General features: G+C 38.7%; 1 protein-coding gene and 1 non-coding gene across 2 annotated transcripts; both read left to right on the top strand.

Annotated features, from left to right (window-relative positions):
- The first annotated feature begins 3,380 nt into the window (after positions 1–3,380).
- Positions 3,381–13,067, top strand: KRT222 (keratin 222). Its single transcript, XM_007942082.2, has 6 exons — positions 3,381–3,476; positions 7,332–7,460; positions 8,157–8,377; positions 10,522–10,598; positions 11,394–11,529; positions 12,839–13,067. Exons 1-6 carry the CDS (start codon positions 3,381–3,383, stop codon positions 13,065–13,067), a joined length of 888 nt encoding a protein of 295 aa, XP_007940273.1.
- A 480-nt stretch (positions 13,068–13,547) lies between these two features.
- On the top strand, positions 13,548–13,654 carry LOC122150081. The gene has a single exon (XR_006163477.1). It is a non-coding gene; the product is annotated as a U6 spliceosomal RNA (small nuclear RNA).
- The last annotated feature ends 4,415 nt before the right edge of the window (positions 13,655–18,069 follow it).

Below are 18,069 nucleotides of genomic sequence, written 5' to 3'. Positions count from 1 at the left end.
ATGAGGCAGTCTGTTTCTGTAAAGATTTACAGCCTTGGAAACAGTATGGAGCAGTTCTACTCTGTCCTATAGGGTCACTCTGAGTCAGAATCAACATCATGGGAGTAGGTTTTGGTTATTATAACAACAACAACATTACGTGCCAAGTGTTTTACTTCTCATTAATAAAAAGCTATCAGCAGCATAGAAAATTACATGGAACAAAGAAATTGACACCACAAAAAACACATAACAAAAATGACAGCTACAAATTCATATGTGCCGATAACTACATACCTGGCAAGGGACTTATCTCTAAGATTTATAGTAGAAGAGTGGATGACCAAACTATGGTACATACACATACTGGAATGCTATGCAGCACTAAAGAATAATGTAGAGTCTGCAAAACACCGCATAATATGGATGAACTTGGAGGACATTATGCTGAGTGAAATAAGTCAATTACAAAAGGACAAATATAGTATTAGTTCGTTGTTGTGGAGGGTCAAGGAAAGGTTTATATATGGAGGGAAACTTTCTTTGTTGGTTGCCAAGAGTGGAAAGGGAGGGGAGGGAACACTGCAAAAAAAAAAAAAAAAAAAATGCATTGACCCATGTCACTTTAGTTTTGTGTATTTCACTGTACATAAATAATATTTCAATAAAATGCATCAAAAAAAAAAAAAAAAGCTATCAGGTTAACAAAGATACATGGAAACAGTTACCAGGGACTGGTACACCATGAGATCCTCAGCCTATATGACTATGAGACCAGAAGCACTAGATGGTGCCCAGCTACCACTGTCAACCACTCAGAGGAGGATCTATGTAGGAGATCCTGGATAGAGTGGGAGAACAATGTGGAATAAAACTCAAAATCATTTTTAAAAAAAGACCAGGTTTGCGGGTCTGATAGAGTCTAGTGGAATCCCTGAGACTATGGCCCCTAGCTGCCCATCAGGTCTGGAATTGAACCTACTCCTGTGGCTTCCAGCCAAACAAAAGACAAGCATATGAGCTGAACATTTACATTAGGTAGACACACTCCTTGGAGAGATCACTCATGGGAGAATAGAAGGGCTGTGTATGCACAGGGAGATAGCTGGGGGGAGCAGGAGTGCATGGGAGGGAAGGAAAAGGGAAGAGGTAACTATGGGGAGGAAGTGGGAGGGGAGCTGTTACATTGTGGGAGATGGCAGTCAATGTAATGAGACAAAGTGTATGTGAACTGCTACATGGAAGATGAATTTTCTCTGTAAACTTTCACCCAAATCACAATTAAAAATTTTAAAATGTAATAAAAATAAAAATCTATTAGGTTAAATAAGATACATTATTAAAATTAATTTTATGGTTTTGTTTATATCTTTTGAAAAGGCAACTAGAAAGGCTTATAAAATTACATCTATCATTTGCATTTTTGGCTCAAATGATCTTTCTGTTGGAGAGCTTTGGAGTGCATAAGAAATACTGGGATGGGGGAGGTGTCTGTAAAATGCAGATTGCCAGAACCAGACCTCTGTTGAACCTAGCTCAGCTCTATTTTAGGCAGAGATTTGCAAAAGCCACATAAAGTAACAAGAGTTTAATTCTTTGCTTTCTTGCTTCCTCTTCCACTACCATATGCCTGATTCTCTTTATATTTCATTCTCTTCATATTACTCTTATCAAAACATGGTCCCAACTACCAAGGAAGAGAATTGGTTTGGCCAAGATAAGCATCAGTGACCCTCTTTAAAAACCAAAAACCGAACTCACTGCCATAGAGTCCAATCCGATTCATAGTGACCCCTCTTTGGGTTTCCGAGGTGGTATGACTATGGAAGTAGATTGCCCAGTCTTCCTTCTGACGAGCAGCAGCTGGTGGGTTTGAACCACCAGCCTTTTGGTTAGCAGTCAAATGCCTCAGGCACTAAATCACAGTGACCCTCTTTAGTCAGAGCTTTTTGCATCAGGCTGCTACATAGGTCTCTGTCCAATCTAAGGATTGGCTGTTCCTCAGTCAAGTGTCAACTAATCAATTGCAGTTTGGTGGGAGTTGGGGGTAGAGCGGAGTCATCAGACTGAACAGAGTAGTGAGGGGATGGTAGGAATGCACTGTATGGATTGACTGGACATCGATGACTTAATTCAAAAATTAAAAGAGTGTAGTACACATGAAAAGGTCCTGTGACAGCTCTAAAGCCAAGGACTGATTATTCCCGGAACTGCACTCTAGGAAAATTCCCAGCCAAGCCACTCTACAAATGATAATAATAGATCCAGTCTCAAAAATATTTTGATCATATTTAGCAATTTGATGGCCAGATTGAACAAGGAAATTAGGTGGAGAGAAATCTAATGGAGAGGCAGACAGGCCATATATCATATATCAAATATATTTTAACAAACAAAATTCCAGTCCCAGTGAGGCCATTAAGCCACCCTATGACCTTGGGCAAGATGCCTTAGTCTTCTCATCTTTACAGGTGACAAAATGAAATGGATTGTGAAGATCAGATAAATGATAGATACAAAAGTGCTTCTTCAAACAGCTGTACAGATGTAATGCTTACAGGTACGTGCTGTTGTCATTAACTATGCTTACTAATGAATGAGCAACCCCACAGTAAATCATACCTCAATGAATACACCCAGCCCAGGCACCATCCGGTTCTATTTCTTCAACATTTTAGTACATTGGAAATGTTAACTCATAGCCACCATACTCTGTTAGGCACTTATCTCGAAGCTATAGCTTTATCTGTAATATGCCTTTAGGAACTCACCTCAATACATCAAACCCTGCCATATTTGAGAGAAATTTGATCTATCAGCCCTTGGCTAAAGACCATTGTCAGCTTAATCTGAAGGTAGCTTTTTCCAATAACTGTCAGAATAGTTAAGATTTACAACATATTCTAATGACCTACCATGGTATTTCTGTTTAAATAATCCAAAGGGTAAGAAATACAGTAAAAGAAAATTTTAGCTGTCGTGTTTTAGATCCAGATTTATGTCTGTGCAATATCTGGGAAAAAATAATTATTATCTTTTTCCATTGTTCTTTTTATGTTCCATTTTCTTTCCAAATCAAATGAAATAATTTTTTTTTTTTCCTAAAGTACTCAATTTCACAGGGATTCAATCAGAAATACTGAGGAGTTCTTCACTTTTCTGTCCCATTGTGGAAAGTCTGACACTTTCCTCTCCCAGCTATAGGAGTGAAGAGTTTACCATAGATTTACATAATTGACTAGGAACACGGGAATTTCTGAACCTCTAAAAAAGGAGCGCTGCATCTTTAAGGCTACACCGGGCTCTCTCTCCCTGCTCTCTACGCAGGCAGAGCAAGCTCTGCTGCAGCGACTCATCCTATCGATAAGGTTCGGTTAGCCAAGGTGGAGGATGGGAAAAGAATGGAACTGTCCCAGCTACTCAATGAGATCAGGGCAAACTATGAAAAGCTCCTCACCAGAAATCAGATAGAGACCGTGCTGTCAACAAGGACCCAGGTAATGATTTCATACAGACAGGCACCTTCCAGGAGAAGGAGACAGTCCATGTCTATCCAATTCCTGTCCCAGCCTCTCTGAGGTACAGTATTTCCTTTTCAATGCAGCATATACTGGGGAAAGAATTTAGGTTGGACAGCAATGTGACTGAGACTACAGGGGGAAATGCTGTGATTATACTGTTAAATGGCCATTAAATAAATGTTGGCTGATGCATTTGCTTGTTAGACAAATTATGAGGTTACTATCGTTATCAAAACCTACAAGAAAATGGTGTATCCTAATCTCTTTAAGCACCCTTCAGGAAGCAAGCGTTTCAAATACCCTTCAAAGATGCAGTGGGGTTATTTATAGAGATAATTTAGATAGCATCTTTAAAATGGCAAGCTTTATAGGGAGATTTACTAGCTTGCACATGCACACTGTCTAGAGATAAAACTAGGTAAAATATTTCTAAACAGCCTCCATCATCCTGTTAAATGAGCTCAGTTTTATATCAGATCGTTATAAATAGACATCGTCTCAGTTTGTGACATGACATTCACAAACAATTGTCTAAATTATGACAATCAGAACACCCCAAATGGGTTATAGATTTTTGCTCATGTAGCATGAGCTATGTTTATTTCTAACACAAAGGATGAAATATTTATTCTTAAAAAGAGAGACAATTTAATAACACTATGTAAGTATTCTTAAAAAGAGATAATTTGAATAAGGGCTAAATTCTAATTCACAGACTTACTGAGTTTCAAAGTGACAATCACCCTTAGCCATTAAGGTCTCAACTCTTCAAACAAATGTAGAAATAAGTATTTTAGAAACAAAGATTCGGAAATTTAGTTGGTTTTGTTTTGTTCTGATCTTAATTTTCCTGTCAAATCTGAGTTCAAGTTCAAATCTGAGTTCTAAATTCCAGATACAGTAAACAGTTTACTTAAGGACATTTCCAAATTGGGGGGTGGGAGGGGGTGGGGGTGGATATTGCTAGGAACTCAAAGGCCTTTATTTCATTAGCAACTCATTTTCAGTCACATTATAAATTTTATAGTTAGGTAACATTTTCAGTCTTCAGAAAGAATGATCAGCACTCTGGATTAAGCAAAAACACTTGACTATTTGCACTATACGAGCTCTGGTGGTATAGTGCCTAAGGCACTTGACTGCTAACCAGAAGGCTGCTGGTTCAAACCCACCAGCCACTCCTCAGAAGGAAGGTTGGGCAACCTATTTCTGTAGTGATACCACCTCGGAAACCCAAGGATGGTTCACTATGAGTCAGATCTGACTCGACAGCAGTGTGTATTGTATATTTGCACTATGTATTGGAATAGTTCCCCTACCTTTTACAAAAGGAAGGAAAACAATAGATGAGAATTTCTGAAGATGATGAACCAAATTTTATTTTACAATAAAGTTTATAAGTCACAATGTTAAAATGAGTAAATTCAAACAAAAAAGCAAGATTACAGTAGATTTTGTTTCAAATCTTTTGAACATGAAAAAACTATGTTAGAGAATTTTTTTTCAAAACTTCAGAAAGTCAGCTAGAATAAATTCAAGAAATCTTGATTCATTTTTATGAAATAAAGAAGCATAAACTGTTTTAAGTTAACTGTTGTTGTGGAACAAACCACCTCAAAACTGAATGGATTAAAACCACAATTACTATATTCTCTCTCATGATTCTGTGAGTTGATTGAGCTCAGCAGGGTGATTTTTCTGCTAAGCACGATGTTGACTGGGACTGCAATTATCTTGGGGCACAACTGGGCTGAAATGTCCATGGTGGCTCGTTTATGTATCTGGCACCTTGGCAGGGGCTTGCTGGAAGACTGGCTCAGCTGGAACATCTGGGCCTGTTTCTCTTTCTCCATGTGGCCTCTCTACATGATCTCTCCAACGGGGCATCCAGACTTCTTACATGGTGGCCCAGGGCTCCCAAAGAACAGAAGTGGAAGCAGTCAGGGCTTCTTAAAGCTTACGCCTGGAACTAGCATGGCATCACTCCTGCCACATTCTGTTGGTTAAAGCAAGACACAGGTCAACCCAGGTTCAGTGTGGAGGGGACCACACAAAGACATGAATGTTGGGAGATGTCATTCATTAGTGGCCATCTATGGAACCTAGCTACCCCATAAGCTTAGCTGCCACATCTATACTCAAAATCCAAACAAACACTAGACCTGGCACTTACATGCTCTCATATTTCCCAAATTTTTTACATTCTCTTTTGTAGTTGCTCCAGTGTGTGTAGCTGTGTCACTTTGCCAAGTTAATACTAAGAAAAAGTGACACAACAAACCAGAAGAAATGTGACTTTTGTTATCTAACACCTTGCCCTAAACTTTATTTACAGATTTTCATTTACTCCAGTGATTCCTTTAAAATAAAAATCCAGGTGGAACCACCGAGACTATGGCCCCTAGCTGGCCTTCAGATCTGGAATTGAACCCACACCTGTGGTTTCCAGCCAAACAAAAGACAGGCATATGAGTTGAACATTTACCTCAAGTAGATACACTCCTTGGAAAGAACAATCATGGGAGAAGAAGGGCTGCTTATGCACAGGGAGACAGCTCAGGGGGCAGGAGCCCATGGAGGGTTGGACACTGGGAAGAGGTAACTGGGGGGAGGAAGTGGGAGGGGAGCTGTTGCATTGTGGTAAACTGTGGTCAATGTCATGAGACAAGGTGTATGTGAACTGCTGTATGGAAAGTGAATTTGCTCTGTAAATCTTCACCCAAATCACAATAAAGAAAAATAAATTTTAAAAAAATCCAATATATCATCAAATTTTTAAAATATATTTTAATAAGAATATTAAAAACTTATAATTTTGGCTTCAAAATGTTATAATTAATTCCCTACATTGCTCCTACTTGGAATCAAATGTTGAGAATTCTGCCAAGAGAAACTTCCATTTAATTTCGACATCTGCATAAGACTATTTAAAGCTAAATATAAAACATTCAACTTGTTATTTAATGAGGACATTTAGAAACCAGATACACATACCTTTTAAAAACAACAATTTGAAAGAGGTAAATCAATACAGGGTGCTTTTAATACAGAAGCTCAGTCAAGCTCTTCTAATGGAGTTTTGGTGGTTTAGTGGTTAAGGCATTTGGCTGCTAATCAAAAGATTGGTGGTTTGAACCCACCAGCCACTCTGCTTCTGTAAAGATTTACAGCCTTGGAAACCCTATGGGACAGTTCTATTCTGTCCTATAGGCTCACTACGAGTCAGAATCAACTCAATGGCTATAGATTTTTTAATTTCTATAGTAATTTGTTGTTGTTGTTATGTGCCTTTGAGTCGGACCCGACTCATAGCGACCCCTCCTTGGGTTTCCAAGGCAGTATCACTACAGAAGTAGATTGCCCACCCTTCCTTCCGAGGAGTGGCTGGTGGGTTTGAACCACCAGCCTTCTGGTTAGCAGTCAAGTGCCTTAGGCACTGTGCTACCAGAGCTCCTTTCAATTATTGATAACATTTCCCAGCGATATTTGCTCCCTGTCCATACATGGGGTCTCAGAATCGGAAGTCACAATTTTAGGACCTGCAAACTGTTTCTTTTCATTAAAATAGATCTATTTCCCATATTTCATGGGCTGTCACAGTTGGAAGGGACTTTTGCACCCCTGAGAAAACAGGCTGAGAGCATAACTGACTTGCGCATATATTTAATTAATTAGTAACTAAATGCTAGAACAGATCTTTGTAATCCAATAATTTAAAGGAAAAAAAAAATGATTTAATTCCTTCGCTAATTTTCTATAAGTGCTTTTGAACGTCTCATTTTTTTAAGTGGGCTCATTATGTTTTTGTTATTATTGTTGGTTTTCCCATAGCTAGAAGAAGATATAAGCCAAAAAATGGACAAAGATGAAGAGGCTTTAAAGGCGGCTCAAGCAGAACTCAAGGAAGCCCGACGTCAGTGGCACCACCTGCAAGTGGAAATTGAATCTCTCCATGCTGTGGTAAGAATGCAGTCAAAAAGAATTGACCCACTGAATCTCAGATGTCATTTGATTAGGAGAGAAAAAGGAAGAAAGTCCATTCTTTTACTGTAAGAGACTGAAAATCAAGGTTACTGAATTCTATTCCTGGTCCTAGTTCCCCTACTCCACTCCCATCATGAAGTGGCTGTCATCAATTCACTCAAGGCTTAATAACACTTGCTTACCACCTGGGGTTCTCTACGTATTGAAGTGGGAGAATAGAGTCTTTGTCAGTATCCAGAGTGTGACAGTGGGCTCTAACACATACCATTGGACACTGCTAACAGAAAAATAGTGAGCACTTTCCTAAAATGCCTCTATAAGCAGTCCATTCTGGCTCTGATATTCAATAATCTATATTTTCAATATTTCAGAAATTAGATAGTGATAATAAGTTAATCACCCCGCAGGGCATATTTTTGCCCTAGAAATTACCACTGCATTCCTTTAAAACAGTAAGCTCTTGAACTATGTATATAAATATATAAATATATATTTTTTTAATTGTTGGTGCACACAAAACTTTAAGAAAACATCTCTTGCATAAGTGAAGTACAGTTATTACAGCCTCTTGAGAAAGATGAGAATTCAATAGAATGAAGAGAATGCAAATCAGCTTTCAGAAGCGCTTTTTTTTTTTTCACTGATTCACTGATGAGTGTCTCTGTAACACAGGAGAGGGGGCTTGAAAACTCCCTACATGCCAGTGAGCAGCATTACCAGATGCAGCTGCAAGACCTGGAAGCTGTGATTGAAGGGCTGGAAAAAGAACTGCAGGAAGTAAGGCGCGGCATTGAAAAGCAGCTTCAAGAGCACGAGATGCTTCTCAACACGAAGATGAGGCTAGAACAAGAAATAGCGACTTACCGGCGCCTCCTAGAAAAGGAAGAAATCAGGTACTTGGTTCCACAGAGTTAATGACAAGTGGCCACGTAAGTCACTGTTGATGCAGTCAGAGAAATGAAACCTTAAAAACCATCATCCCCATGGGGAACTCACTGAGTTCCTATAATAAAACAGGGTTAGTACTCACTGCAGAGAGTAAGAAAGAGCCAAGAGGAAGAGGAAGGACTATTTCTAGGCTTCCAAAGTTAGGAATGAAACAGCCAAAGTCAAGGGCATTAGCTACAACAAGGAGCACACCAAGCTAGAAATAAATGCAAACCGTTCTCAATCGCAACACAAATGACCTTTCTCAACAATCTCACTTTGTCTTTCAGGATTAGTCTGTGCTTTGTATGGACCACCCCAAAGAAAACATGGAAAATTCACACATTAGCACCATATGACTCCATACCTTCCCCCACACATGCACCCACTTAACAAACTTCAAAATAATAATGATGATGATGATAGGAGTATAAAATGGAGATTCTATCACAATAATAGGAGTTCTGGTAGCATAGTGCCTAAGGCATTTGACTGCTTGCCAGAAGGCTGGCAGTTCAAACCCACCAGCCACTCCTCAGAAGGAAGGTTGGGCAATCTACTTCCATAGAGATGTTGTTGTTGTTGTAGTTGTTTGCCGTCCAGTCGGCCCAGAGATACCGCCTGGGGAAACCCAAGGAGGGGTCAGTATGATTCACAATAACAGAAAGCATTTTTTTCTGAGTACTTGATTTAAATGATTTCCATTTGTCCTGAATAAATAACGATGTGAGAAGAGGAATGTTTTCTAATCCACACAATCTCATGATGTGTAGTCACTTAGAGTCATACAGGTTTGAAACAAGCACCACCTCCCCATCTCCATGTTCCCATGCAAAGAACCTTTTCTTGCTTCAGCATTCTAAATCCTCTGCAGAACTAGATGAAACATTAGCCCATAGTGAAACTCTTGATATTTACTAAATCTTTGGAAATATACCACTTACTAGCTGAGTGACCTTAGATAAGTTATTTACCCCATGTCTCAGTTTTCTTATCTATAAAACAAGAATAATAATATTGCCTAGACCTCTGGTAGCGTAGTGCCTAAGGCATTTGACTGCTAACCACAAGGCTGACGGTTCAAACCCCCAGCCATTCCTCCGAAGGAAGACTGGGTGATCTGTTTCCGCAGTGATACTGCCTTGGAAACCCAAGGAGGGGTCACTATGAGCCGGAAAGACTCGATGGCAGTGAGTTTGGTTTTTGGTTTACTTCATAGGGTAGCTGTGAGGATTAAAAGAGTTGTTTTGGTGACATGCTTAAAGCATTAAAGCAGTACTTGGCACATGGTAGGTGCTATGTGTTGTTGTTGTTGTTGTTGTTATGTGCCGTCGAGTCGGCCCCGACTCATAGCGACCCCTCCTTGGGTTTCCGAGGCAGTATCACTACGGAAGTAGGATTGCCCAACCTTCCTTCCGAGGAGTGGCTGGTGGGTTTGAACCGCCAGCCCTCTGGATAGCAGTCAAGTGCTTTTAGCCACTATGCTACCAGAGCTCCTATATAAGTGTTAAATAAAATAAGTGGTTATAAATTTTATTTATTTCCTAATCATTCAAGATGTTGGCAAACTGGCCCTTTAATACTTTCTATAATATACTCTTATTTTTTTATTGTGCTATCTTTAACATGTATATGAAGGTATAAAGAAAAATATGATGAATACTCATGGATCCACTTCCCCCAGTTTAAAAAGTAAAGCATTTCCAGTGTATTTGACGTCTCATGGGTATCTAACCACCCCACCCAATCTCGTTCCCCTCCCTTCCCCTAACCTGGCTCATGAATCTGATATTCACCAGTCTCATACATTCCTTTATACTAATATGTATTTATCCCTAGACAAAATGGAATTGTTTTGCATACTGTTTGACCTTTATAAAATTCACTGTGGCTTACCTTTTTCTCACTCAGTGTTATTTATGCCAGAGGGATTCATCCATAAAGATACGGTGTAGCCTTATTTCATTTATTTTCACTCTAAATGGTATTTCCATTATATGAAAATGGCTAGAACATACTATTACTATTTATCCACTTCTGGTGGTGGGCATTCAGGTTGTTTAGGTGAGTTGTTATTAAGTGTTGCTCCTATAATTCTTTCCATTTTCAGATATTATGGTTCTATCCAAGGTGGAAAAAAAGACCAAAAACCGACCACAAGTAGAGTTGGTTTTGTTTTACCTTCAGGTGAGTTTCTGATATAAATAAACTAACTTGAAAAGTGAAGCTCTGTTATAGGAATTGGAATGAATTAAATACTCTAAAGTAGCAAAAAGGAGCTCTGGTAGTGTAATGGTTAAGGCATTTGGCTGCTAACCAAAAAGTCGGTGGTTTGAACCACCAGCCACTCCATGGAAGAAAGATGAGGCAGCTCTCGTAAAGATATACAGCCTTGGAAAGCCAATGAGGGTTGCTATGAGTCAGAATCAACTCGATGGCAATGAGTTTTGAGTAAAAGTAACAAAGGAGCCCTGGTGGTGCAACAGTTCAGCACTTGGCTGCTAACTGAAAGGTTTGAACTCACACAGTAACTCAGTAGGAGCTCTGGTGGTGTAGTGCCTAAGGAACTTGACTGCTAACCAGAAGGCTGGCGGTTCAAACCCACCAGCCACTCCTTTGGAAGGAAGATTGGGCAATCTGCTTCCCTAGAGATACCACCTCGGAAACCCAAGGAGGGGTTGCTGTGAGTCCAATATGACTTGATGGCAGTGCGTTTGGTTTAGTTTTTAGTGACTCAGTGGGAGAAAGACCTGGTGATCTGCTTCTGTGCAGTTTACAGCCAAGAAAACCCTATAGGACAGTTCTTTTCTGTCATCTTGTCTGTCATATGGAGTGGCTATGGGTTAGAATCAAGTCAAGGGCACCTAACAACAACAAAGAAGCAAAAACAAGCAATATTGGGGGGGGGGCGGAGGACATAAATTGAATGTGAACAGTATTTGCATATTGTAATTTAGTAATTCATAAATAACATTTTTGCAGCCATTATAAATGAAATATCATTTTCAACAAAAGTCCCACAAAAGTATGAGAATGAAACAGTGGAAACAGTAACCAAACACGCAATATTAAATGGAAATATCATGAAGGAGAGCACTGAAGCACACGGCACTATACAGTAAGTAAAAGAATTTTGACTAAGAAATAATAATAAACATATGCAAATAGGTTCATTACAACTGAGTAACCCCAAGAATTATTCTTTGTCTGAATGTTTCCAAAGTTTTAGTATGTGTCACTTAATGTTCATTTGGACAATTTCCGACGCATATACTTCCATGGTCCTATAAAGTTTTTTGTTTGGGTTTGGGGTTTTAAACGGAAAGCAGCTCTTTTTTTGCTTATTATTTCCCCCTAATGGTTTTAGGGGAGCTCTGGTAGCATAGTGGCTAAGACACTTGCCTGCTAACCAGACGGCTGGCGGTTCAAACCCATCAGCCACTCCTTGGAAGGAAGGTTGGGCAATCCTACTTCCGTAGTGATACTGCCTCGGAAACCCAAGGAGGGGTCGCTATGAGTCAGGGCTGACTTGACGGCACATAACAACAACAACAACAATGGTTTTAGAGACCACAAACTCACACTCCTGCAGCACTGGATCATGGGTGGGATACAGGCAAGTGTGGAGAGGACATGCCTCTGGGCATGGGCCCTTCGGCTTTGCCCAGCGGACTGCCAGTGACTGGGGTGGCTGCAGGGACAGGCTGCTCCAGCTGGCAGAACAGTAGACGCGACAGGGAGAGCTCCACTCGGACCGGCTCTTGCTCTGTGAAGCTGCAGCGGCCAGTTCCACCAGCAGCTCCTGAAGCAGCAGCAGCAAGAGGACAGCTGGAGGCAGACTCCCATAAGGTTCTAATATGGCCTTTCCACAAAATCCAAATCACATGACGTCCTATTGCCCAGAACATATAGTGGACATTAAGCAACTTATACATGTATTGTGAATTTTAATCTAACTTGACAACATAGTTTGTAATATAGGATGCAATATATATAATGTATAATAGATAAACAAAAAATCAGATGAAAGAATACTCAATCCTTAATTCATCATTTTTCCTAAAATATGGAAATTCCACATAAATTATATCATGATTTGTAAGTATACTCAAAAAAACTCACCGCTGCCAAGTCTTTTCTGACTCATAGCAACCTCTCCTTGGGTTTCCGAGGCAGTATCTCTACAGAAGTAGATTGCTCAGTCTTCCTTTCAGGGAGTGGCTGGTGAGTTTGAACTGCCAGCCTTCTGTTTTCAAGTAAATAAATTATAAATTCCACAAACTATAAATTATAGTTTTCTTGGTTTATTTTTCATAGATATGGCATATGTATACATATAACATATATATAGTATATGTGTGTGTGCGTGTACATACATACATACATACGTATTGCTTTATATAAAAAGGCTTATTTTCTCCTTCCAGGACAGAGAAAGTTGATGAAGTTATTAAAGAATGGGAAGGTTCCTTCTTTAAAGATAACCCTCCATTAAGGAAAAAATCTGTGTCTCTTCGATTTGATCTCCACTTAGCAGCCACCGAAGAAGGGTGTTTACAGACTAAGCAGGATAATCTTCCAGATATAGAAGTCAGGCTTATCATGAGAAGATCGTGCAGTATCCCCTCTATCAAACCTCCATCAGCAGCGAATTAATCTGAAGAAAGGAATTGACAGGATTTGAAAATGTCATTATGATGGCCTTAGGGGAGCCAGGCTGGCCTATTCCATATCTAAATGTAAGTTACTAATTACTTATAGATGATCAATGTCTGATTCTCTTCAGGAAAACACAAGGCAGCAAGAGACAAAGTTTCTCTGAATCTGTTTATGGATCTATTTTATAAAGAGAGGAAGGCTGAAAAATAAAATTAAGAATTCAGTATGGTTTCCATTTTATTTATTCTCCAAATTTTCTTTTTTCTCTGAAACGTTATCAGAGACTGTAAGCAGTAAATTGGCTTAGTTAAACCTTTGTAATTTCACTCAACAATTGAATACTCAAAATAAAAAGCAAGTTTATTTGAATATGAACTTATTATGAAGTCATATTAACTGAGTTATTCATCAGTATTCCATGACTGTTTTTAGGTTAAACCTAAAAAGTTTTTTCTACTTTAAAAAAAAAGAAAAAGAGTGCTCGCTTTGGCAGCACATATACTAAAATTGGAACGATACAGAGAAGATTAGCATGGCCCCTGCGCAAGGATGACACGCAAATTCGTGAAGCGTTCCATATTTTTTCACCCAAATCATGATTAAAAAAAAAAAAGAACTTTAAAACTAACTCATTTAACCAAGTTTTTTTTTTTTGAGATAATTATTTTACACTTAGAAAAATAACTACTGGTTCTAAGCAAGCTATAGAACATGCCCCAAGACTAATTTGATAGTTGAATAATATTAAGTTAATCTCTGTTTTTTGTAATCAATAATTTCTGATGGCCAGAAAAAAAAGTAAAAGTTACTTTAATCAAAGAGCTTTAAAAGTTGTATTCCCCTACCTCCTGTAGAGGAGCTCTGGTAGTGCAGTGCCTAAGGCACTTGACTGCTACCCAGAAGGCTGGTAGTTCAAACCCACCAGCCACTCCTCAGAAGGAAGATGGGGCAATATACTTCCATAGTGATACCGCTTGGGAAACCCAAGGAGGGGGTCACTATGAGTCAGGTCCCACTCGATGGCACATAACAACAACCTCCTGTTTAAAAAAAAAATCAGCTATAGAAATGAAACATGAAAACTAAATTAAAGAGGTAGTTAGTACATTACTAGAACAGAAGGCTACCCAACCTCTCACCATCCCAATTTTTCTACCTTTATGGTTAAACGTGATTTAATCTGAGTGCTAGCTATGAACCTTAGCTGAGATACTACGTGAATACTGAAATATTCCTTTTCCTCATTCCCGTAAACTAAGATAACAGTATTGTTATCAGAGCTGAGAGGATCTGCAGGATTTATGTTTTCAAATTGTTCAAACTGTAATGAATATGGATAGAAAATCTTTTTGTGAATAAGTGAAGGCTTGTTGCAAGATTTTTAAAACAATCTGATTTCTTTAATACAGGTATATTTGTTTTAAGACCTTAAAAAATAAACACCTGTTTTAAAACATTAAAATTTATAAGCTACTAATTTTTTTTCTAAGCAGAAATAATGGTTGAGTGCAACTCACCATACTTTTTTCCAGCAAAAGTATCATCTAAGGGCTACAGCCATATCAGCATTTCAGTAGAGGCTTTACAATTATGTCTTTCTCTCTTTTTAGTTTTAATTTCACCAGAAAAAAAAAAATATATGTTTTAACCAGAAGAAAATTACATTAAATGATCTTTAGCATAATACAGGGATAAAAAAAAATTAATTTTTTCAATTATTTCAGATTCCATTTGGCTTGGCTTATTCTATTGAGTAAAAGGGGATGATTTTGTTTTATCAAGATACAACAGCATGCTAAGTGTTTATTCTTGCATAAGCATCTGACCTAAAATACATCCTATACATACATGTGTTTTCACTCAATATTAGTTAAATGCTCCTAATTTTATTAAAGCTTTGCAAAATGCAGCCATATAAGCTATTGTACTAAAGTTACTGTACCAAGCAACAGTAATCAGAATAATGCAAAATATCTAGTGTAATCTACATGCAGTGTTAAAAATTTAGTACTGGCATTGTGAATGTAACTGCTTGTTATAGTAATTCTACTATGCAGCTATTATGTGTATAATATGTACATTTTAAAATACTTGGATTTATAATAAAGTTTTATTTGCTTTGGGGTATTTTAAAATGGGATATGAATTTACCAAAGTAAATGATACCACAACAATAAAAAAAAAAAAAAAAGGAAACATGAACTCTAAAGCTGTATTGTATTTGAGTTTAATACACGGTCCTTTGGGTTGAATGATATTTGCTCATGATTAAGTGAAAGAATGAATTGCTTCAACATGATTGGCTTACTTGGGAGATGGCAGAGCCTTGCAACCATGGTAGATAAAGAATGGATTTTGTATTTTTTGGAAAAAGAAAAATTAAGAATGGTACTTTGACATTTTATTCTGATAAAAAATAGAAATTATCACATAATCCTGGGAAAGTCTAATAACAGCAGCACCATTTGCAAAGAGCCTAGCATGCTCTAGCCATTGCTCATCAGACTTGTACATAATCTCAAAATTTATACAATCCTAAAATGCATGTAATTTCATCCTAGTTTTACAAATGACTAGAAGTGAATATTCTTCAATCTCTCTTCAATCTCCATAACAAAGAACAAAAATAGTTAATCCCAATTACAAATATTGTAGGATTCCAGCTCTGACTGTCACTAAATAACCATGTTACCAAAAGGCTATCACTTTAAATTCCCAGGGCCTCAGGGTTCATACCTGGAAACAAAGGTGTTATGGATTGAATTATGTCACCCCAAAATATGTGTTGAAAATCCTAACCCCTATCCCTATAATCAGGAGCTCTGGTAGCTTAGTGCCTAAGGCACTTGACTGCCAACCAGATGGCTGGAGGTTCAAATCCACCCAGCCACTCCTCGGAAGCAAGATGGCACAAGGTTCAAACCCACCAGCCACTCCTTGGAAGGAAGATGGGGCAATCTACTTCGGTAGTGATACTGCCTTGGAAACCCAAGGAGGGGTTGCTATGAGTCGTCAGACTCCAGGGCACATAACAACAACAATCCCTGTAATCTTAGACCCATTTGGGAAAAAGATTTTCTTTGTAATGTTAATGAGGCCATATCAATGTAGGGTGTGTTTTAAACCAATCACTTTTGAGATAGAAAAAGAGCAGATTAGGCACAGAAAGGACAAACAGGGGAAGATAGATGCCACATGAAGATCACCAAGGAATCAAGGAACAAAAGCTAAAGAGACAAGCATCTTCCCCCAGAGCAGAGAGAGCCTTCCCCTAGAGCCAGGCCTTCCAGCCACCTAAACTGTGAGAAAATAAGTTTCTATTCATTAAAGAAATCCACTTGTGGTATTTCTGTCTTAACAGCACTATGAAACTGAGACAAAAGAAGGAAAAACCCATACCCACTGCCGTCAAGTCGATTCCAACTCATAGCGACTCTATAGGACGGAGTGGAAATGCCCCAGAGGGTTTCCAAGGTTGTAAATCTTTAAGGAAACAGACTGCATCAACTTTCTCCTGGGGAACAGCTGGTGGGTTCTAACAGCAGCCTTTTGGTTACCAACTGAATGCCTTAACCACTGTGCCACCAGACCTTCTAAAACAAAAGGAAATGGTGATACTTAATAGTGACCTCTACCCCATATACCTCAGAGTTATTTGAAATAACGTACATATGAAAATATTTTGTAAAGCACTACTCAAATATACAAGTGCTCTGATGGAGTAGTGGGTAAAACATTTGCCTCCTACCCAGAAGGTCAGAGGTTCAAATCCACCAGCTGCTCCGTGGAGGAAGATGAGATAATCTACTTCCATAAATATTCGCAGCCTGGAAAACTCAATGGCGGTTGCTATCAGTTGGAATTGACTTGATGGCAGTGGGTTTACTCAAATATACAATACTATGTGAATGAAAATTATCATTGGGAGTAAAAAATTTATGAGGACAATTATGGCTGACAATATAAGTGATAGTTCAAAACACAGTAAGTAAAGATAACACTTTGAATTCTTCAAGTGCTGCCAGAAAAAAAAAAATTATTTTTTTCCCAGTGAGTTACCCAATTTGAACTGTTCTTTTTAGTTTTTAAAGTACAAAAATGTTCTCAAGTCTAAAATTCTTCAGTTAATTTGAAAGTTTCAAATGGAAATGTACTAATGGTGCATGGGCTAAAATTAGTCTTTAGCTAAATAATGTGCATATATACATTATCAGGAGCTCTGGTAGCACAGCGCCTAAGGCACTTGACTGTTAACCAGAAGGCTGGCAGTTCAAATCCACCAGCCACTCCTCGGAAGGAAGATGTGGCGGTCTACTTCCATAGGAATATCACCTTGGAAACCCATGGAGGGGTCGCTATGAGTCGGGTCCGACTCGACGGCACATAACAACAACATATACATTATCAACACATGAAGTCAAAGGAAAGTTTCTTCACGGGGCAGAATTTCCTTCTACGTTTACAAGTTATGTCCAGCAAATACACATAGATTGCCACTATTCTGGGACATGCTGAAAATATATGTTCTGAAATAAGGTATATGTACAAATTAATACAAGCTATTCCCAGTGTCCCTCACATAGTTGACCTAGACTAGTGGTGGCAAAGTTTTTCTGTAAATTTTTAGGTTTTGCAGGCCATACAGTCCCTATAGTGACTACATGGCTTCCAAAAAAAGGACACATTTTGTTGTTGTTGGGTGCTGTCAAGTCAGCTCGGACTCATAGAGACCCTATGTACAACAGAACAAAACACTGCTCAATCCTGTGCCAGCCCCACAATCCTTGCCATACCTGAGACCATTGTTGCAGCCACTGTGTCAATCCATTTCATTGAGGGCCTTCTCCTTTTTCATTGACCTTTCACTTTACCAAGCATAATATCCTTGTCTAGGGAATGGCCCCTTCTGACCCCATGACCATAGCAGGTGATATGACATCTGGCCATTCTCATTTCCAAGGAACATTCCGGCTGTACTTCCAGGACAGATTTGTGAGTT

Source organism: Orycteropus afer, unplaced genomic scaffold (assembly GCF_000298275.1).
Source record: "Orycteropus afer afer isolate SDZICR_OR568_19922 unplaced genomic scaffold, OryAfe1.0 scaffold00085, whole genome shotgun sequence".
Lineage (NCBI taxonomy): Eukaryota > Metazoa > Chordata > Mammalia > Tubulidentata > Orycteropodidae > Orycteropus > Orycteropus afer.
Note: the sequence above shows the minus strand (reverse complement) of the source record. Positions and strands in the feature narration are given on the sequence as shown.